Genomic DNA, 23,518 nt, shown 5'->3' with positions numbered 1-23,518 from the left:
AGATTGTTACTTGTGGAGATTTTTTTTCCTGGTGATTCAGATACCCTAGAAACACAGAGTGGGTAACAACTGTAATTAGACAACCAGTTTCCCAGTCCATAAAAATGCAGTGCCCACCCCTGCCGCAGCCCATCTCTTGTACTCTGCCTTCCAGAGGCCCCCAGTCTCCGGCAGTGGAGCGGGAAGTCCTTACCCTCTCTCCTGCAGTCCGGGGACCTAACGCTCAGCCCAGGCTGTGTTTCAGAATTACCTGAAGGACTGCAAGTCCTCCCTTATAGGGCCTGGGCTTCATGCCTGCCCCACCCCCTCAAGGTTCTGATTTACTGGGCCTGGGAAGGAGCTGCAAATGATCCCCAGGTGATTTTAATGCGCCGCCAGAAACAAGAACCACGGCTCTGCTCTCTCCAGTTGCCAGGGAACAGTCCTCGGATTCCCGAAACTTTACTACACAGAGTAGCTGGAGTCTTCCCTCTCTTGCCAGACTCTGCATTTCCTCAGACCACAGCCGGGTTGTAAAAGAACATTTTCCCTTCCTTCTCTGCGTGGACACATAGGCTGAGCTCTAAAAAGCTTGACATACCATATATATTGTTCTGCATTTTGTTTTCATCACTTGACTTTCTTTCATGCATAAGACACTGACCTGCCTCATCATTTAAAGAGCCACAGAAATACCGTCATTCACCAAGTACCTGAATTTAAATATCCATTTTTCCACTGATGGCATCCTGGTCTCTTCTCATGGTTTGTTATTGCAAATACAATAAAGTCAATTTCCGATTTCTTCTAAGAAGGGAGGGAAATGAGGTGGATAATTCAAAGTTTCAGGAAGATCCCAATGTGACTGAGGATTTGGTATGTTTGTTAAGGACGACTACAGATCTGGGAGTACAGAGTTCTTTTTCTGTCTAGCTAGTGACTAGAGATCTTACCGTCCTTATTGGACCTTGATTTTGGAATGGGAAAACTAATTTTCTTTGCTTAATTGTGTTGCAATTAAGTGATTTAGTGCATGTAAATCACTGTGTGTAGAGCCTGACTCAATCTGGTTAACACCTCAATAAATATTTGCTGTGATCAGTCATGCTATTGTAGGACTAGAGATATGATGCACTTGCTAGACGCTTGCACAAAGCGTGGACAGAATTCATCTGCCAGCAACACATAAAAATTGGGTGCACTGAGATATATACCTGTAATCCTTTGGAAACAGAGATCGGAAGCTCAAGGTCATTCTTTGCTTCACAGTGAAATAGAGGCCAGCCTGGGCTACATGCGACCTTGTCTGAATTAAAAGCAATGGGGTTATACAGTGGGATATTAGAACTCAAGATCCTCATGGTGTGGCCCCGTGCGTTCCTCTCTCCTCACGTAGTCTGGAACAGAATTTCAAAGCACAGATGATCTTCCCTCTAGGTCTCTGCTTGAGTTGCGCTTTGCTGTTTTCAGGGTTAAGGGTTTGATTTTCAAAGCTATGAATTCTGCAAATAGAAAAGGTACAGGTGGATCCTAAGTGCAAGTGTTGGACATGCCGTGTATTAACTGGAGATGTGGCACAAGCTGGTAAGGGAGTATAAGCTCTTGGCTACGGTCTGTCATTAACCCACAGCCAAGAACTGGCTTTGGTACTTTCACGTGCCAGGGACAGCCCCTCCTCCGCGGTGGAAGGACACTAAATAATGAGGAGAACTTACTGTCTTTGATCACAAGAGGTCTGGGTGTTGGGCAAATCTTAGCTGGACTCATTGAGCAACTCCGCAACACTCTCCAGAACCCAGTTCCTCGTATCTTTCAAGACTATGCATACAGCTTCATACATTATCTTGTTGCTGATCTTAGGTCCTTTGTATTGTACAGTACAAAAAAAAAAGTCATCAAGAGACAAAGAAAAAGCATTTCTCCTTATATCTCTTTTAAAAAGTAAAAGAAACTTCCTTTCAAGGCGGACACCCATTTATCTGGAATCCCATTGATACAAATTGAATCATCATGGTCCACATGAACATTCATGACTTAGGCCGCTCTGGGATCAGAGAGGGCTGGTCAGGCCTGAAGCACGCAGCTTCACAACACCTGAGTAAAGTGAGGGAGGAAATGTGTTTACCCAGATCAGCAGCATCTGCCTCTGCCACATGCCTCTGTCGGCATCGCTTACGTGTGTTTTGCAGATCCAAACTTAGTTAGCAAATCTTCCCACTAACCATATGAGAATGTCAGCTTTGTAGTTTGTCACCTGGAAGCTTAGCATGACAAAGGCAGAGCAAGGATGTTTCCTGGTATTTTTAGAACTGGGAATGTTCCTAACAAATGAATAGCCTAGCTACGAAAGGAATATGGGAGGAAGAGAAAGGGTGGAGTCAGGACTTGGCACGGAGTGTGTTCTATATGATGCTCTCAGATCTTAGGAGAGAAGCTTTTAGACAAAGTTGGGGAGCCTAGAAGGTATTTCTTGGGTTGTGTTTGTCCACCGCTGGATAGTCCAGTGAGCCCCATACCCAACACCTGGAATGTAAAGGTCACTGGCAAGAGGATGATTCTTACATTAAGATGCCCTTTATAGATATCCAAGTTCCCATAATGTAGAGAATGCAATTCTTTGTCTTGGCCTTGCATTGCTGGTTCACAATCAGAAGGACGTATCCCAGGCATACAGGGGGCACAGTCTTGTTTATGCCTGGCAAAGTGGGGAACACTATGTGGATTTCAATACTCCAAATTGGAAGACAGCGATCAAGCCACATAGCCAGACAACCTGAGGTCACTGTGACGCCTTGTCTGTAACTGTGGTTCTCTTTGCCCTTGAATGCTTTTGACATATTTCCGGGCTGGTGAGTAAACAGACACTGACTTCTGGAATGGAAATCCTCTCTGCACACCTGACTCTACCATATCTTGGTCAGGCAGCAAGTCTGTGCAAGAGGCAAAGGCAGGTCAAGCACTAGGGCAAAACGACCACGGCGAGGTCACTAGGGAGAGGCAGCTGAAAGCAACGTGAACGTGTGAGGGGCAGTGCAGGCTGGCTGAGACCTGAGCTCCCGGCAGCATAGTTCATCTACCCTTCTGTCAACTGACTCGATACGTCTTCCCCTACAGATCCACCATAATCTCAGACAGAGTACACACAGGGTTGAAAGTTCTGCCTTCAGTTTCTTACAAAGAGATACCGTGAAAGTCCTGCTCAGATAGCATTTTGAAGAATATCATCAGGGGATTCACTACCCCATCTACCTCTGCCCTCCCTTCAGATCCCTCAAATTTGGGGATGCAAATGGGTTGGCAGACAGGCTCCATTGTGCAGTTTTTGAATGAGTACCAAATACAGAAACTGGTGGATCCCCAGGGTTTCTGGTCTCCTTAATGGCATTTCTTGGTATCTCTGGATTTGGGTTTTCAATATTCACAACCCACTAGCGCCAGTATCATATTAAGAGGTCTGTGGATATTATTTTTAAAACCACAAAAAAAAGTTGAAAAACAATGAACAAAAGATGAGAAAAAAACTTAGAGAAAATCAGTGTCAGTTCTTGGAATAGGAATCTCGTGAAATAGAAAACAAGGGGAGAATTTTCACCAGACACCTGCTGTTAGGCGACATTTTGAAATCCAGAAGAGCAAGAGTACATACAGGTAAATATGGGTTTCTTCCACCCATTGTGCATGGAGCCCTGAAGCTCAGACAGTCACAGTGGCTCCTTGAGCCCTGGCTTCCCTTCTGCAAAGTGGGAAGGATGCGAGCTTGAGACTTTTCTGCAGACCTTGAACACCACTTATTCTCCTCACTTCAATATGTCGAGGGGCAGTGGGGCAAGGCAGGGGCAACTCTCTCTGCCAATGGTGTCACATGGGAACTTGTCCCAACACCGGAGCACAAATTTCCTTGGATAGTTCTGGGGTCTACCTGGCCTTCCCTTGTCCACAACATTCATCCCACAGAAGAGCAGTCTTCTTGTCAGGAGCCAGCATGTCCCAGTCTCCCTTGCTTCCTTCCAAGGAGCAAAGGAGGCACAGCTGGGCCATCTAAGCCACATCACTTGGCTGTAGGATAACCTCTAAGATAAGGTAAGCCTCGGCACAGCTTGGCCTATCCCCCAATGGCTGTGCTCCTTTGGGCAAAGTTGAAATGGTTGCAGTGCAGGAGGGGACTGTTGCAGTGCGGGAGGGGGCCGTTGCAGTGCGGGAGGGGGCCGTTGCAGTGTGGGAGGGGGCCGTTGCAGTGCGGGAGGGGGCCGTTGCAGTGCGGGAGGGGGCCGTTGCAGTGCGGGAGGGGGCCGTTGCAGTGCGGGAGGGGACTGTTGCAGTTGATAAAGAGACTGTTGTATTATATAAGGGCATTGAGACTGAGGGTACACAGCAAGCAATCCATATGTGATCACACTATCTGGGTCACTGATCAATGAGTCTTAGTAATTGTGTCATCAATTAGGTTTTACAGGTTGTACCTCCCTCACTCTAAAAAAAAAAAAAATCTAAGATCAAATTTGTTCCCAAATCTGACATATTTTCTATAATGTCATGATGGTGGGATGGAAAATTCTCTACCTGGCTACATGAGACAGGTTGCGATCAAAACACAAGCAATCCAAACTCCAGTATAAGATTATCTTCCAGCTACGTTTCCAAAAATTATACATAAATGAGTTTCTAGTTCACACTAGGATTCCATCTCAAAGACATCTCATATTATATGTGTAACTATCCCCAAATTTCAGAACACTTCTGGTTTCGGATAGAGGATGCTCAACATTGTAATAGTATGCATTTTTAAGATAAATAAGTTATGTATAGGAAAACATTTCATTTCCTCTGTCTTTAGATTGTTTTTGAGAAAGAAGCAGGGGGTCAAGAAATTGCATAGGAAGGGAGGAGGCAGTATCTGGGAGGTGCTGGGAGAGGGGAAAGAATATTATCAAAATATATTGTATGAAAAATAATTTAAATTAAAAACAACTAAGCCGGTTATGGACCCTATAAAACAGTGAGCATTGGTTACATGGATTGTAGATGGGGTTCACAGTTGGAGTCTCCCATCTTTTCTCTACCTAAGGCGACAATTTTCACAGTGTAGCCAAAACGACCAGCAAGTGACAAATGATGCCGACAAATGATGCCAGGGTGCCTTCCCAGAGCCACTTCTCTATGGCTCTGAGGTAAAGAAAACTCATAGCTCAGTCCTGTGCTTAGATCCGCCCCACTGAGCTCCCCTCTGTCTTTCGCTCTAGGCTGTCAAGCGGTTCTTGAAGCAAGAATGCAAGTGTCACGGAGTGAGTGGCTCGTGTACTCTGAGGACATGCTGGCTGGCCATGGCTGACTTCAGGAAAACAGGCGACTATCTCTGGAGGAAGTACAACGGGGCCATCCAGGTCGTCATGAACCAGGATGGCACTGGCTTCACGGTGGCCAATAAGAGATTTAAGAAGCCAACGAAAAATGACCTCGTGTATTTTGAGAATTCTCCAGACTACTGTATCAGGGACCGAGAGGCGGGTAAGTTACGAGAATTCCTTCCGTGAGCAATGCTCGACAATCTAACTGGGTACCTACACTTTGCAGCAGGCCATTTGTATAATTGCTGATGCCTGCCTTCAGGCTCCAGACTCACGTTCTTTCTCATTCATACTGACACTGCACGGAAAATTCTCCCAAGTGTCTAGAGAAACAGGTTGATAATTGTGCAGGTTCTGAAGAAACACAAATGAACAAGCAGGTGTGTGGCAAAGAGACAAAACATGCAGGCCAGCAGAATTCCTGCTTGCACAGAATTCTAGTTAGGGGGCTAGAGAAAGGTTAAGTTCGGTTGCCCAGTATCCTTCCTGAGCTGAGCAGGGGACAGTTTTGCAATAATCTTCCCCCATGACACATCCCTTCACTGTGACTCGGAGATGACCCCAGGGCTTGAGAATTTAGCCTCTTCTGAAGCCTGCCCTGGGGTCAAAATCCTGTGCTTTGTTCAGTGTGATTACAGTTGTCAGACACTAAAGAGCAAGGATGAACTCCCATTCTTTTGGCCATAGGTGGGCTGTGTATAGAGTTATGATGCATGGCGCCTCATTTATTCTAGCCATGCCCTTCCCTTGCCAACAACACATTCTCTCTCTTGAACTCCAAGAGTCTCTCTTCTAGCCTGGACATAGCAGCTGTCCCCAACTGTCTGCTTTTATAGATGTGTCCTCCCCACCTCTCACCCTCAGGGTCAATATTAGGCTACAAAGACTCCGAAGATTCTAGAGCAGAACAAGAACGAGTGAAAAGGCCTCAGCCGACAGGAGGTGACGGGAGCCCACAGCACACTTTGGCTCAAGACATTTGCTTACTAGGAAGCAATGGCATTTACTATCAGAAAAAAAAATAGCCTTCAATTTAGATTCTGGGTTTGTTTTCCATTCTGAAATAATTGCAAAAGAGCCAGTGAGACAAGGCAGATGCAGCCAGCTGCTAAGGCTAGATTAACTGATAGGCAAGATTACCAGGGAGCATCATAAGAAGCCTGGAGCCCTTTTTCTGTCCTTAGTTGTTAAAGTTCCTTTGGAGTTGGATGAGTTAGCTGCCTGCAGCCTGTAAGCATGCTTGTACATTCAGCCTATGAGTGCCCACTGCTGAGCATAAAGACCTGATTCTGTACCCTGCTGCATTCCTGTCATGTTTTGGGACTGTTACCAAGTTGTCCCACCTGCCAGACAACAGGCTAAATGGAACCACACTGAAAACTGTTGCTTTGAGGTAAGTCAACCCAGGACTCTGCTTCTTCCCTTAGCTAACTATTTGACCCTACACAGGCCGTGGACATGGAGTCCCCTTAATCATCTTAGGTACCAAGAATAGATACCTGTGTGCTGAGCACTGTCCTAAGATCACTGTGCACCTCCCTGGCCTTGTTGGATCTATGAGGCAGTCCTAAGCCCTCAGCGCTGTAAATTAACATGACTGTAAATTTTTACCCGAGGAAAACGGGGCCAAATGATGGATGCTCCTTAGCTATCAGCACCAACCAAACTTTCATCCCAGTTCACAGAGTCAGATGAAGAGCCTTGAACATCACTGTCTACATTAGGCAGTTAAGAAAATTGAACGCCCTAGTTCCACATCATATATGGAAGGGAATGCATATCTGGCCCCATGCTTGGCCTGAGCCTTGAGCCTAAGATAACACATCTGCTTTGCCTATTTCCTAAGCATGACTGTGAGAAGACATAAAGATTAAAATTCATATCAGATCTTAAAAAAAAAACTTGCTGCCCATAGACTTTTCTGATTATTTGGGTTGAAACAGTTTACACAATGAAGGAAATGGGCATGCCTGACGAGTATTTTCTTCCTCATTGGTATTCTGGGAACTAAAAAGCATACGTCCTCATCATCCAGAAGAGTTTCGGATGTAACTCTCATGCCCTTTTAAGCTATTGAATTAATTACCCTTACAGACTTCATTCTTCAGATTTGTATTAGAATGGAATTCTGTTTTCTGTTTTTAAGTGTGTGTGTGTGTGTGTGTGGTGTTGTGAGTACAGGTATCTGCCAGAGGTCAGGAATGTCAGAACCCCTGGAGCTGGAGTTACAGGTGGTTGCATGCACCCCAGGGGTCTAAAGTTGGATCTTCTGCCAGAGCAGTAGGCACTACTGAACGATGGCAGTCTGCATCTTGACCCTAAAACCATAGGCATCATCTATCCAGTGCCCACTGCATCCCAGGGCTCAGGCTGTATGCTCTCACCAATTCCCGGCCTCTTGTTGTATAGGCGTGGGGACTGAAGCTCTAGGGGGTAAGAACCTTGCAGGACTCTCTGACTGCCCTTCCCATCATTTTACTCTGCCTCTAGTTGTCTTGGTCAGAAGGGCACACAGTCAAAGGAGCGGCTTCCATAGTAAACTATATAATTTGATCTTTTATTTCTATACTTTCTTAGAAATATTTTAGTTCATCTAATTGAATAATAAATGAATATTTTGGTTCTTGGGTGTTATTGATCAAACAGGAGCCATCCTGGTCTTTTTCAGTATCCAGTTCCAATATGACAGATCACATTTCCAATATGTTTACCAGATTATTTGTAATTTTATGAAATATAGAGAAATGATGCCCTCTGTAGCTGTACCCAAGAACATGCCAGAGTTATCCATGTGACCCGAAAAGTTTCTTTTTTTAATTTTGGTAACTACATGCGATTATTTTCATAAACTATAGCTCAGAATGTCTTATATCCCACTAGACAAAACTTCACTTTGTTCAAAGAGTATTTCTGATCACAAATACTTGGGTATTATGCAAATAGCCACAGGGGTGAGATGGAGAGAGCTTCACTTCAACCACACACTGGTGGAGATCTTGTCCATTGTCCTGTGACTCATGGCCGTCTTCAAATGAGGATCTTCCCTGACTAGGAGAACCCCCTGCGGTGTCTGCTCTACTAAACTGCTCCACACCATGCTGGAAGTTTCTGGGTTCAGTCTTCCTAGAGCAGTCCATAGCCTCTATGGAGAGAGGGAAAGAGAGAGAGAAGAGAGAGAGAGAGAGAGAGAGAGAGAGAGAGAGAGAGAGAGAGAGAGAGATTGTGAAAGATAGCTCTAAGAGCCCTGAGAATGGAGGCTTCCCACATCTAACTCACAGTGAGTGCAGGAGTCTTCCCCTTGGTGGAACTAAGGCATCTGAACTTTCCGTCTACTGGAGGGAAGCTGCCAACCTGAGTCTGTAACAGAATGAACATTCACTGTGCTAGAACAATCTACCATAGAAAGGGTCTGCTTTCCGGTAAATAGAACTCCCAGTGTTTAAAATGAGCTATCATTAAAATGGATTTTTTTTAATTAAAAAAGGGCTAGGCAAGCTCCAAGACAGAACAAAACTTTGTAGTAATGTTTAAATCCGCACACACATTGCTCTTCTTTCTTAATGGTTTGGTTTACTCTTTTAAAATTCAAACCTGTGCTTCCTATATTTCATTTTCTCCCCCTTAATGGTTGATTTGAAATAATGAACATTTAATATTCAATTTACTGGGTACCTTCTCGTGGAGAGCACTAGAAGATCAAGCATGGTTCTCAGGTGGTTATGGGTGAGTGTGGTGTTTGAACCAATTGGCTATGCTCTTGCTGTCCCCCACTGCATCCTGTTCAGAGTAACAGTGCCGGGGAGTGAGCTGGAGTGATTTGCCAATTGTGTTTATGTAGTGGATATATCTACGGTTCCACTTCATTATTCTCCATAGTGGGGTCCTCCTCAGAGACCCATATGATCAGAATCAGGGGATTCCCATACTTTTCAAACTTATAATTAAAGTTTAGGAAACCAATCATTTGGTTGTCCACAGTCCTGGTTTAGCCCTGTTATCAGAGAAGAGGAAATCCAAGGACACTTTGTTCTTAGCATCTCTCATACTTTGAAAGGGTGAAAAAGTGTTTTCTGAAGAGCTCTCAATAGATGTCACTTTTGAGTAGGCCATGTCTATTTTGAAAATGCATCCTGCCTTTGTTTTTGTTTTTGTTTTTTTTACATGTAGATCCAACATCTCTAGCAAGTAACTAACTTGTTTAAATGATTCCAGCCATTAAGACTTCTGTTGGAATTAGTTTGACATCTTGGTTATTAAGTCATTTCTCCAAGGAAACTGTGACACATTGATACAAGAATTCACAGAGTGGCTGGCCTGAATGTTTCTGGTGAGAACACATCACCAGGAAAGATGCTGAGACTACAGCTGAGTTCCCAACAGGTCAAGTCTGCTCTGCATCCCATCCATGCGCATACCCTAACTCTTGGCAGCGGTCCCCTTACTTTCAGATCAAGGAAACAGAATCCCAAAGTTTTGCGATTTGTCCAAGATTTCATGGGCTGGAACTAGTTAACAGAATAAAAAGAGTAGATAAGAATCAGAACAAAAATCCATACTTTTCTCACTATACTGTTTCCCGCTTTGGATCCTTAGGAAATTGGAGAGGGTGGTCTTCTGTAATAGGGATTCACTATGAAGACATGAACCTTTAATGGGGGCACCCACAAAACTGGGAGCTCATAACTGATCAGAATTAAAGAGACACATTTGGATTATGTCAAAGCCCTTTTCAGTTAGAAGCTCTCCAAGACTTTTTCCTTTTTTTTTTTCCTCCTTGCATAGTGTGCACGTGTGAATGTGTACATTCCTGTGTGTGCACGTGTGGAGGCCAGAGAGGATATTGTCTTCCTCTGTCGTTCTCTGCCTTATTCCCATTAGGCGGGATCTCTTACTGAACCTAATGCTTGCCATTTTGGCTAGGCTGGCTGGCCAGAAAGCTCCCAGGACCCACCCATCTCTGCCTCTCACCACTGGGGTTACAGACATGCACAAACTGTGCCTGGCTTTCATCTGTAGGCTGGGGATTTGAATTCAGCTTCTCATGCATTGAGCCATCTCCCTAGTCTACCCTTTCAAATTTTTTAAGGGAATATCTTTAATTTTTTCCTAATAAATAAGAAGAAAAAAACCTGTGGAAACAATAACCAAACACGCCCCCTTATTCGGTAGCTGAAGAAGACAAGGGTTTTCTGCTGATCAACTATAAATACCTGAGGCGCAGCCAGGTTCACAGAGTGCTAGGAACTCTGTGAGGCTGGGCCTGTGATATTTTGCAGGCCAAAGTGGAGTCCACATCTTAGAGAGGGACTTCTGGGATGAGCACCCGGTGGCTCTGGAGTTATCTAGTCTGGTGATTGCCCCCAGGCATCTGTAAATCAAAGCAACCCTTCAGTTAGAGAGAGGTGCCTCTGTAAGGAAGGAATGCTGCCCTCCCCTGCAGAGGAGGTGTCTGCGCCTAATCACAGACCACTTTCACTGGGTATGATGTAAAACTCTCACCCGGGCCAGAGGTCATCCCGAGGTCTCCTCTCCAACCAGAGGAAACAAGCAAGCCTCCATCTCTTCTCCAGTCAAGTTCAAAAACAAATGAAGCGCTTGTGTAACGTTCTGCCCTTTGAAAACCCAAAGCCTGTCCGGCCGCTGTTCCTGATGTCACGATTTGTTCATTCCTATGCAAACTATTTGGCAAAGTAGCCCTTGAAGCCCATGGCAACCCAGCTCCTAAAGCCAAAGTGATATTCTGGATAAGTCTTGTGTCGTGGCCTGACTTGCAGACACTCATGAACATTGACTATATCCCGGGATGCAATTAAAAACAAGGAAATAAAGATTTCAACCAATGGATAAAATCTACTTAAATATTAATAGGTGCACCTAATACCAGAACATTTTAAGTCCTTCATGTCTTTACTGAAGAAATATGGAGATTGTTCTATATGCCAGACACATAAACCCTTGACAGTGCCAGGAAGGCAGAGTTGGTCGTTCCTTGCTATCAAGGCTTCACCTTCCATGTGGTCTTTCCAGGCGACCAAAAGGCAGCAGCCAGGCAACATTACAGTGTGACAGGGAGCCCTCAGTCTGAGACAGGTGAGGAATGTGTCTTAGGCATTGCTCTTTGTTTCCTGTATATTCATTACTTTGACAACATAAAGAAGTCGCTCATCAATTTATGCTCTGAGACTTACAGAAGGTAATGAATTAATATCTACAGGGTGCAAAGAGAGCCAAAGCAGGACTATATGGAGGATGTTTTAGTGGGACTTCTAAATGATCATTTACACAGAAAATTATTAATGTTGCACAATTAATAGTAATTACAATCTAGTAAAGCATTATTTCAAGTTTGTAAGTGATATATAATACATATGGAAACCTTTTGAACCTCAAAACACTCAGTTGTCTTGACTTGTGTGCTACTTTTGCTACTTTTGCAGTTTTGTAGACTGTTTTTCAGAGTTTCTCAGGACCCTCATTTTCCTTTCCGTACTTTCTTCACGGTCTGATCTTTCCCACCCTTTCAGCTCTCAGTATCTCTATCAATACTTCTGTTCTCTTGCTTTATCCTGCGTTCAGTTCTCTGCCTAATAAACTTATTTGCTGACTTCTTTCCAAGTTGAACTGCGATTTGTCCCACTCTCAAAACTTGTCTCCCCCTGTTTTCCAATGGATCTACCCTCTGCTATGAAGGCCAAGCCACCAACATGCAAACCTACTGCAATCCTCCCTCCTCTTTTGCCTGGATCGCCCACATCAGAACTTCTGAAACGTATGCAGGACCTTTCTGCTTCTCCATGTTCGCCGCCATCTCAAAGGCCCAAGCACAGCTCAGTTTCTGCATTTATAGAATGGGCCAGTGTTTAATTGTTAGCTACCTCTTGGCCCCAGCGGGCCTAACGGGGACTCCCATGTTCCCCAGTAATCAGTGTATGAATGTGATGGACTGAATCAAAGTTCATTCACTAGCTCAGTTATATACTCTACAGCTTAAAGGTAACTTGGTTTCCTGTTTGTTTCTCTGTTTTTATCACTGATTAAAGTGCTCTACCTGTAAAATTTTCAGTTTAAGTCCAAGTGTTAAATAGGACTTTTGCTTTAGTAGGCATTTCCCAAGATTCATGGTTATGTTATGCTGCTTGTCAGCCCTTTCCCTGGATGAGATAGAAGATGTCTGATAAACAGAGTAACAGACTACATCTCTGGCTTCCTGCTGCCCCATGTACTCGGTTCTTTGACTCCTCATTTACCCCTGTTCGTGTGACTGATGCTCACTCCATCTGATTTCACTATTAATGAAAACAAAGTGTTGTTTAATTCAATGCAATTCATTGTGTATTTATATTTATACAAATATCTACAAGTATATATAACATATATAAATATATATAATCTAGAAATACATATCTTTCAAAATACAAATTTAGGATATAAAAATTGCTAAACTGACTCTGGTAATCAGAATGAATGTAAAACTTGGTAAACAAATTTTTTAAGTCGTTTTGTATATTCAATTCTTTGACATCTTTGAACCACTAACAACAAATTAATCGCTGTATAGGTGAGTGGATTTGGGGAATGTGTGTGTGATGAATAGCAAAGCTTATTTCTAACTGCTATAATAATGGTTGCAGACAAAGAGAAATTTTTAAAGTACACAAGATGTGATGAATTTGATTATTTTTTTAGCTGTCCCATTGAAATTCACTTTATAATGGGGTATCTCTTCTTCCAATTTATGTAAATCCCACATTATTAGAGTGCAACCAAGCCCTGCATTATGGATAGGCATCTCAGAGTCTCTAAGTTGTTCTCCACTACTATTTATGCTGATGGGGGGGCGTTGGAGAAATTCACTTCTCTGTTTCTCTAATGTATGCTTCACCTTGTAATTTCTATGGTTCTTGTGATTGAGAACGGATTAAACTGTTCATTTTACTCTGTTGCAATACAGATCCCTAGCTCACTGCCACAAACTCACTTAAGTTATCAGTATGAGTTTCTACTGTTTCAACAACAGCCATGCTCTGATACGGTAGCACACATGTATAATCTCACCACTCTCAGAGAGCGGAATCAGCCTGGGCTACGTGTAAGACCATACCATCGAAAAGTAATAGCCCCAACTAACTGCATACAATTTAAAAAATAAGAACGTACCACATTTCTGGCATGCACTCTCTATGCTAAGTGGAGACAGTTAAAGAAGGGTAGGTTTAACTGCTGGGCTCCCACTGGGTACCTGCAAACTGGCAAACACGTCTTTGAAATGCCTGCCTTCGGAAAGCTGTCCTTATATTTTTTGGTTGTGAGCCTAGTCTTTAACAGTTGAACCATCTCTCCAGTCCACTGTTCTTAGTGTTTAAGAAACTGTTCTAAATATTGTATTAAGAAAACAAGCAATTGTTCGTTGTCACCTGAGTACTGTGTAAAAGAAAGGATGGGGCCCATCTTTTATCCCGAGGAAGGTGGGCTCAGACATTATAAAATAGTACATGGAGCCAACTGCAGGAAGTGTGCTGTAGGCCTACTAGGAAGTGTGTTGTAGGTCCTAGGAACTTGCCCAGACAGAGTATACTCCGTGGAAGATGTTGATGCGGGCCTGAACCTTGAAAAGGTGAGAATTCCAGTGGAATGGAGGGAGAGGAAAGCTAACAGAGGCAGCGAATCTGAAGGAGCACAGTCTAAGGGCTGGAAGTGATACCAGAAAGTCACTTACTTTCCTGGGGAGGAGAGCACCGATTTGGAGAGCACGCAGGCTGGGAGTTCAAGGAACATGCAGCGGGGTGAGTGTCGGGTTGGGAGAGGGAGAACAGGAAATGACTTTGACAAGACTAGATAGACCAGGTATTGCAAGTCTGAGTCTGGCCATAACAATGTTAATTCCATTGTAGAATTTACTAGCTTAAAAGGACATGCCTTTCCCGTGCCAGTCGAACGTTTTCAAGCTAGGAAGATGAATAAAAATGAGCGAAATCATCTGAACTAAGTTCAGATACTGCCTTTCCTAAGTAGCATTAGCTTTGCAATTCTTCACGTGAGGAAGGGGGAAGGTCCGCAAGCAGATGGATGTGCGGTCTCTAACACTTGCTCTGCAGCATTCTTTTGTTCCCTCGATAAATCTGTGTCATTAATGACAACGTGTAAGTCAAGCGGAGGAGAAACAGCCTATTGGATGACAGGTTTAAGTGAATCTTGCTGTATACCCTAATGGTCAACATATGGGCCTCTGTTGGACTGAGTGGCAGGAATTTCTGAAGATAGAGGCATGGAGGGGGGAAGGAGGGAGAGAGATAGAGAGAGGGAGGGAGGGAAGGGGGTAAGGAGGAAGAGAGAGAGAGAGAGAGAGAGAGAGAGAGAGAGAGAGAGAGAGAGAGAGAAAGTGAGAGAGGAGCGCCCTTCCTCCAGGTTTCAGAGGTATGGGTCTGGGAACTATTAGCCAAAGTCCTCCGTCCCTCCTCTGCTGTCAGGAAGATGCATGTTGGTGGAGACAGAAATGTTTTTACACTGGGAACCCTGACTCCATTATTAATTTTATGGCTCTGGGGATGGGATGCTTGATTCTGTAAGTTCCCTTGATATTGCCCCACCAAATATGATATGTGGTCCAAAAAGCATGCGATTTAGAAACTTCCATTCTTTCCCCAAACATATGTGAGCTCTTATTGTGAGTTGGAATGAGGACACAACACAGGGGGAGAAGAAAGGCAGGTTTAGCCAGAAGCGGCACCCTCCACCTTCCATGACATAGGCCCTCCCCGTCCACAGAGACAGTCTGCTTATGGATGGTCACAGAGTTTAGGCAGCCAATCTCAACGACTGTTTGGGGTAAAGATGACAGAATGGCGGGAGTCTGAGCCCACAGTTCCCTCTGTCAGGGAACTGAGCTCTGTGGCCAGGCTGGCAACACATCTGGGCAGATTTCACCACCAAAGCAGAGCGACCTGTGAACTACATAAATCAAAGCATAACAAGAGAATGTTATAAAGCAGCATGACTTTTCAAAATAAGTGTGTTAATTCAAAAAAAAAAAAAAAAGAGCACCCAAATACATGCTCGTCCTTAAAAGATGACAATTTGGGAGGTCTGACCGAGAGTACCATTAGCTGAAGCTATTTTTCAAATGTCTAATTGGTATTTTGAAACTACCATCTATGCTGCCTGACAACCTGAGTTGGGAACTATGGAACACACATAAAAGCCAGACACAACAGTGAGTGTATCTGTGATCTTTCTGGAAGCTCTCTGGAAGATCCTTCAGGGCTAGCCTGATGTAGTTAAGAAGTCAACAAGAGACCTTGTTTCAAACAAGGTAGAAGCAGAGGCCCAGTACCCAAGGTACTTCTGACCTCTACATGTACTGTACTTATACCCTTACATGCATACACAGATACAATATGCACATAACATGTACAATTTTTTTTTTACAAAAGAAAGCACACCAGTCCAGGGGAAATGCAGCATAAACCACTATATTAACCAGCCCTCTTTATCTTCTCAGAAAACCCTGTGTGACTAAACAGCCGACAACATGTCATGAGTTGCAGGAAAAGATCCTCCCTCCCAACCCCACAAAAGCTATAAATCAGGTCCTTTGTGAGTTCTTTGGAGGAGGCTAGGGATGGGGAGTTCAGTGCTGAGTGTGAATCCTACAGCCTCACCTGTGCTAGGCAAGCGCTCTAGCACTGCATTCCGCACCTGGGCGTAGGGACATAGTCTCACTATGGAGTTCAGCCTGGCCTAGACCTCGTGATTGTCCTGTTTCAGCTTCTCTAGTGATGGGATTTTAGATGTTTCCAACTACACAAAGCTTCCAAGTTCATTTGATTTTTAAAAAGTTAAGGGCAGGGCAGAGAAGGTACCGAAGTATTGCTCGCTCTGTTCGGACGGTACCCACCACTTGCTGGCTCTGTTAGCCTGAGCAAGTTACTGTACCTTGCTCTGTGCCTTCTCATTGGCCCATTCCCTGTGCCCCAGTACCTCAGGAGGTTCAGTGACAGCTCTAGCTATGACCCCACCACTGTTTCCATACCAGTGGCTCTCGGGCTTCAAAGGCTCCCCTTTATCTTTCTTCTTGGCCTCAGCAAGCCCCATTTGGGAAGCAGAGGTGGCATGTTCGCATTACTTTTGACTTTGATCATTTGATAGATGAATGATGCACTAATACACTCCATGGCCTGTTTTTGTCTCACACACCAACACACCAAAGCCACCTTCTGTCCTCCTTCCTTTTTTTTTTTTTTTTTTTTTTGGCACTAGGGATTGACGTCATGGTTTTGCACATGCTAGGCAAAGCACTCCACCAGTGAGCCATATCCTCAGCCCTCTTTCTTTTTTTCATGATTTACTCTGAGACAAGGCTGACTAGGTTGCTCGGGCAGGCCTTGAGCCTACTATGTAGCTCAGATGTGCCTAATTCATGATCATTCTAGTCCAGTCTCCCAAGCAGCTGGCATTATAGGCCAGGACCACCACGCCTGACTCTGAATCTGCTTTTAGGCAAAGTTTTTCCCTTGGCCATTGTCTTCTCTTGCCTTTCCTCCCTGAACTTAGATGCTGTTCAATTCAAGTTGATAAATAATCCTTGGGTTCAGAGAGAGCTCAGTCCACATTTCTGCATTTGAGAAACAAAAGCTACCATGACACTTCCCTGGGGCTAAGCGAAACTACAATCTGACATCCTTAGGCTTCAGATCACTGGGGAAAGACCACCAAGTTAGAAATCAGTAGTCCGATTTGGGAACAAGACAACATCACCTCCCCATACTAGCCCTGTCAGAGCCACAGCCCGAGGGAAGGACAAAGAATTCAAACGTGTCATGGTATTGTCATAGTTTGATACTGCAGATGAGAGAATGTTTATTGGTATACAAGACTACAACAAAACACAAAATAATATGAACTGAGTCAACACCGGAGTGCTAGGATCTCACTCACAGACATGTGGCCTCAGTCCCTACTTCTTGAAAAAGATGGCCAGGCTCGTGACCATGACCCCTACCCCCCATCCCACCTTTTTCCTGAATCCAGAGTTTCTCTGTAGCTTTTGAGCCTGTCCTGGAACTAGCTCTTGTAGACCAGGCAGGCTGGCCTTCAACTCACAGAGATCCGCCTGCCTCTGCCTCCTGAGGGCTAAGATTAAAGGCATACACCACCACCGCCCGTCCGGCTCTGGATCCGGGATGTCTTTAATGAGCATTTCTACTTTTATATTCCTCAGTCAGCAAATTCCCCTCGCAGGCATTTCTCACATTGGGGAATTGCTAGTACCAACAGGACTGCTTAGTCCTAAACATGAACACCCCTCTGGGCTCCTCAAATACCTTCCAATCCACCCATCAGTCACTGGCTACTGAATCTGCCGCTTTTTCTTACCATCAATGTCTTAATCTAGGCCATCTTGTACCTGGGTCATAGTTCCTTATGGGTCTCTAACTTATCTTTTTGCCCTTGTTTTGGCTTTCTTCAATCTATCCAGTCCCAGCACATTGCTTTGCCTCCTCAAACACAAATTAAATACATGTTGCTCTTTGCATGAAGACCTTCAATAGAAATCAGTTGCTCACACAGGAGCGTGTAAACCCCTGCCCAGTTATCGAAGCCATTGACAATGCAGCTTCTACTCATCTTCAGTCTCGGTTCTTTTACTCTCCCCTTTGAATACAAATCCCAGCTACATGGAATGCCTTTCTGCTCCGCACATAGAGCTCTTGGCCCACGTAGCCTCCTCTTCTTTGTTTCTCCCTCCATCATATTCTTCTTACTAAGATACACAACACATGTGGAAAGGTTCAATTAGCACAAGCTGCATTCACATAACCATAACATAGTGAGTTTTCTCAATTAAACACATCCACATACTTTGTGCCCAGATCAAGAGCTGAAAGAGGCCCAGTATGCTGGAAGCTCCCCCAGGCTCTTTGGCCTGACCTCTGAGAAAAACAACTACCCCAACTTCAGATATTCATGGCTAGTTTATCCCGATTCTATACTCTGTCTAAATGAAAACTAGCCCGAAGTGAAAGCCTGTGTCAGCGTTCTGTTGATGTGTGATGATTCACTCGGAACACTTATGGCCTGGGATGACCTTGAGGTTCTAGCTTCGTCCGTCTCTGTCTCCGTCCCAGCAGCTGTCTTTTAAGTTAACGTTTCCATCATGCTTCTTGAGGACTTGGATTGTCTCTCACTCACCGCCCCCAGCCCATTGCATCAACCAATCGTATGCTTCCCTCCTCACTGTGGAGCCAAATGAACATGTTTTGGTCATTCTTTCTACTTGACCCCTCCACCTCCAACCCCCTTGCTTCAAGAGATTGCCAAATTCTAGTGGCTCGCCCTTTGAGGCCCCTGGTGCTTTGTCCCATTGTCTCCTCTCGTGGCCTCTCGTCTGGACTCTTCTGAGGACTCTTATTTCTGGCCTTCTTACTCCCAGTCATTCTAACAGACTTAAGTATGTTTGTCCTAAATTAAAATCTACACTCTTTCACACCCACCACGGAATGAAACCAAAGCGCTACCAAGGCAAAGGGCTCTTTTCACCTGTTGCTGTGGTCTTCTTTTCTCTGCTTTCTGCAGAATACACACCCTGTGCTTCAGTCATGGCGAATCTGCCCTCCCATGAAGCTCTCTGGAGCTTCTGCGCTAGAAATGCCTTTTCTCACATTCTTTAACATCTAAACGTCAACACATGCTTTACATTCTCTCTCCAATGCCAACTTCTTGGTCAAACCGTGTAACGGAAGCCGCTTTCCCTGGTCCCGTTTCCTACTATGAATATTCATACAAAGAAATCTCATCAGGACAATGAGAGCGGTGCTCCAGGACAGCATCTTCACTTTGTTCTCTGATAACGCCCACCACACCAGAGGTCTCAGTCAAAGTTGCTAGATAAATGAAAGGATGTTTAGCATGTGTTGAGCACTTATTGTGACAGATGCTTTCGTGTATAATTTTAGCCCATCCTCACTGAAGCCCTATGAAGAAGGTGCTGGTTTTGTGCCAACTTTACAAGAGCGTTTTGAAAAAGAAACTTGCCGCAACTGTACAGTTGACACATGGCGACGCTACAAGCAAACCCCTAATTGCCCACACCCTAGTGACCTCAGCTTTATAGTCTGAGCTTTGTCCGCCATGATACTCTGCATGGATTTCTACTGTGGCTTCCAGTGGTCATTAGCAGACCACTATGACGTGGAGATTGAGGCAGCACCTCTCCACACATTTGTCTCTCCACTACTCTGCAAGTGTGGTAGGAACAGGAGCTGGGTCTATTTTATGTCTTCCCTGCCTCCCAAACCCCAGGCAGTCAACACAGCATCTTATACACGTTTATGTCAACTACATGTTTATCGGATGAAACAACGGGTGTCGTGTTCAAAGGCAGCTCTTGGCAGTCAGTCCTTTTTGCACAATCCGTGATGTCTGAGGAGATTTTTCTGATGGTCGTCCTGAATCCAGGCCCAGCTGCTGCCTCTTCTAAACCCGTGCTTCTTCAGCATGATGTAGGCTCAGGGCCATCCCTGGCTGACCCAGCCTCCACCCCAGCCCGGCCCCCTGCCATCCTTCCTGTCCTCAGGAAACTCCTCTGTCTGTCTTCCTGCTCTAGGCAGCTGATCTTCCACAGCAAGTCTGACCCACCCTCCCCTTTTCCTGACCTCACACCCAGCTTGAACCCTGCTGTTTCCCTGGTCATTCCGCAGAGGCAAAGCAACATGACACTCTCGGAGATAATTTTCATACAGAGAGTGATAAACAGAGTCATGAGGTATGAGTGAAAAAAAAATAGCTAAATCATTATCTTCCCCCCCCCCCCCCGTATTTACTTTTCTTCTGTAGGTTTGGCAGTTATTTATCATTGTTGAATGTAATAGAAACAGGAGCAGTTAAGCTAAAATAGGAATCAGTAGAAGGACAAAGAGATCTAGGCTGGGACTGTAGCTCGGTGGCAGAGTGCTTGCCTATACATCAGATGCTGTGTTCAAACCATATTATAAGAGTAATCGCCATGTCTCAAGAACCTCCAAGGTTGATGTGTCACTAGGTTCCCAGAAGAGATGGAAGCAGAACCAAGCAATAGTCCAGCTTGAGCAGGACTCCTCTTCCTGGTTTGGAAATGTACACTGCCACTGTGCATTTGGTTAGCCGTGTCTTTCCGTGGCTCTGGGCCAGAGACACTGAGTTTATGCATGGCAACCATCTCTTGGGAACTCCACGTTATCGGCCCAGAATGAGTCAGGTGCCTACCCGTGGTCTAGTGAGGATGGTGCTATTATACAACGTGGCTTCCAATGGCTTATCTTGGTAGGAAAGACTGATATAGAAAGGGTCATTGCAAGCTGAGAAAACTCCAAAATTGTCTACCACTCTTGATTATAAACCAAGAGTATAGAAAAGATAGGAAGGATACAGATGCGAAAGGATTCTGTCTGTTTCCCCCAGATAGAGTGAATTAAAAGGCTCTGTGTATCTGTATATCAAAGAAATAATTCTTATTTCTTTGTTTGAGAAAAGGTATTGCTATGTTGGGGTGAGATGCCAAGCCAACTCTGTCTTTGACATTTCTTATGAAGAAAAATACACAAATATAGACTGCCATTTAGCAAATGTGACAATGATTAACTAAGATGGCATTAATACAATGTCACATTCCTTTGAAGGATGGGATTTAGGCCTCACACAGGTCCTTCACAGAGCTCCTGCGGTCTGCTAAAGAGGGAAAAAGAGAGGACAAACAAGGCCAGGCTGTGCCCTCCCTGCTCATGTCTTATACAAATGAGCTCCACTCTCCCAACCAGCTTCCAGCTCAGGCCTACTAAGCCCGTGTAAGCAAGTCTCGGGAAACTGACTCCTCTCCTTTACAGAGTTCAGTACCCCCTCACTCGGAGAAAGCCAGCCTTGGCCACAACTTCCTTTTTGTGATTTGAAGGTACAAGAGCAAGAACTGAAATAAATCCATGTTTCTTTCTTTTCTTGCCTTGTCTCCCAATGGCCCTTCATTCTACGCCTGGGTAGGGGTCATATGGAAAGTCAATCTAATGGAATGGAGGAGCTCCAGCTTCAGGTTGCCAAAAGAAAAGAGAAAATCCAAAGGCCCACCCTTCCTAGCTTCTGCCCTCTGGACACCTCTCAGTAGCTTAGAGGGACAACACAGGACCCCGTAGGACACAGATTCAGCAAGCTATGAGGAGGTTGGACTAGGCTCTGTTCTTAAGGAGGGATCTCGTGACTCTGCTGTCCAGACAATTGTATTGTGCCCAGACATTGTCAGCGGTGTCTCTCTGACTTGTCTTTCAGGCTCTCTGGGTACAGCAGGCCGCGTGTGCAACTTGACTTCCCGAGGTATGGACAGCTGCGAAGTCATGTGCTGTGGGAGAGGCTATGACACGTCCCACGTCACCCGGATGACCAAATGTGAGTGTAAATTCCACTGGTGCTGTGCTGTGCGCTGTCAGGACTGCCTGGAGGCCCTGGATGTGCACACGTGCAAGGCCCCCAAGAGCGCTGACTGGACGACCCCTACATGACCCCAGCAGAGGGCATCGTCTGCCTTCCTTCCCTCAAGGACTCCAATTGCACCTGCAAGGACACTGGACTTCTGTGTTGTCTCCGGGGGGCTGTTTCTTCAGGCATATGGCCTTCTCGCCACAGAAACCCCTTTTCCCTCTCTGGGAGCCCCAGGACATGCTGCATAGAAGTATACCCTGTTCTGTCTATCTTGAGCATTCTAAGGTCACCTCTCTTCTTCCTGCTGACTTCTTTTTGGAAATGACATGACAGGCTGTTTTAGGAGGAGGGTCACGGGCCCCCACCACTGTCACCTAGACATTTCCTCTTTCCTCTTTGGCCATGGGGAGAAACAACATCACATAGTAGAGGATCTTTCTCTGTGTCTTCCCACAGATTATAATAGATAAGAAAGTCCAGGCTTTCCTCTGGGGGTGGGGGTGGGTATGGAAAACAGAATCAACTGTACCAAATTGACTTGTATTTGTTAAGAAGACCAACCAAGGGCTTTTCTAAGTAATAACTGTTGCTACTGTCCTTGATGATTGCCTGGAGAAGAATGGCTTTCAATAAACATCAGGCTAAAAACACATATGTTTCCAGAGAATTTGTTCAATGTTAAACTCTGATATAACAAGGTAAGAATGCTTGTCCTTCGAGCCAGCGTTTGGCTTGAACTTCCCTGTCAGCTAACACATCAGAAAAGTGATTGTTGTTCCTCACTGTCCCCTCCCTTTGAGGACTCGTAAGAGATGAGACTTCTCAATGTGCTGGAGAGAATTTGAGGGGGGATGGATGATCTGATCTGGCAGTGTTCTTTAACTATGAGATAAATATGGTAAAATAATAACAATAATAACTTAGTGGGTGGACTATCAGAAATGTGCTTGTACAACTAAAGAAAAAGAAGGCAACAGAGTCCCAGTGTGAGTGTGTGCACAATACCAGCAGGGTTCTTGGCTAAGTCTACCTTGTGGATGCACACTGAGAAGCGAGGCCAGTGTGATGCTGACAGAGATCTGCAGAGCCAGGACCCTTCTCCGTACTCAGACGCCCAGGAGAGCTATTGAGGAGCATTGGCTAGGACCCACCAACCTTAAGCCCTGACACTTTCAGTTATGTTTGTTTGAGGTTTACAAGCTGATGTGATAGTCCAGTCTAGAGAAAGCAGCACGCAGCCTGGCCTTTCAGTTGGCAACAGGGCCATATTACATTGCAAGCAGTTTGTATCTGGGAGACTATGTTTAACTAACCCAGTTGTCGTTATGGGAATATCAATGTGGAGATGGCGATTGACTCCTGCCAGGAGATGACACTCAGAGAAAATGGAGAGGCTGCCTAATCCTTTTTTTTTTTTTAATGCTAGATGAAAGAAAGTGAACTTGATAAGGCTGCTTCTCAGCCTGCCGTCCAGTGTGGTTCCTGTTCCTCATATAGTGTCCTCCTAGAGCTATACTAACTAACAGGATGGTTGTACACCCAGCAGCAAACTGCTGCTTGCTCATTGGTTCACGCTTTGGGCTTCATCTTTCCGTCCTTGTCTAAGTCATTCAGCCTGAGGCTTGTGGGACGCCAACTGCAGGTGTTCTTTGTCAGAGCTGGTATGAGCCTCCTAGCCTTCTTAAAAATGACTTGACTCCTGTACTCCCCCCTTCCCGTTCTCAACAACCATTCTGGTGATTGGGGTCAAATCA

The 23,518-nt window shown here is 44.9% G+C and overlaps 1 protein-coding gene across 2 annotated transcripts in view; it reads left to right on the top strand.

Annotated features, from left to right (window-relative positions):
- Nucleotides 1-22,414, top strand: part of Wnt2 (Wnt family member 2) — a 40,798-nt gene extending 18,384 nt beyond the window's left edge. For both annotated transcript variants that reach the window (XM_048449005.3, XM_085683494.2), the window contains exons 4-5: nt 5,220-5,484; nt 21,615-22,414. In XM_048449005.3, coding sequence (XP_048304962.2) covers nt 5,220-5,484; nt 21,615-21,844 — 495 coding nt within the window. In that variant the 3' untranslated portion in view covers nt 21,845-22,414. The remainder of the gene's footprint in view (nt 1-5,219; nt 5,485-21,614) is intronic.
- The last annotated feature ends 1,104 nt before the right edge of the window (nt 22,415-23,518 follow it).

Source organism: Myodes glareolus, chromosome 25 (genome assembly GCF_982192425.1).
Source record: "Myodes glareolus chromosome 25, mMyoGla1.1, whole genome shotgun sequence".
NCBI classification, from domain to species: domain Eukaryota; kingdom Metazoa; phylum Chordata; class Mammalia; order Rodentia; family Cricetidae; genus Myodes; species Myodes glareolus.
This window is presented reverse-complemented; position numbering and strand designations above follow the sequence as displayed.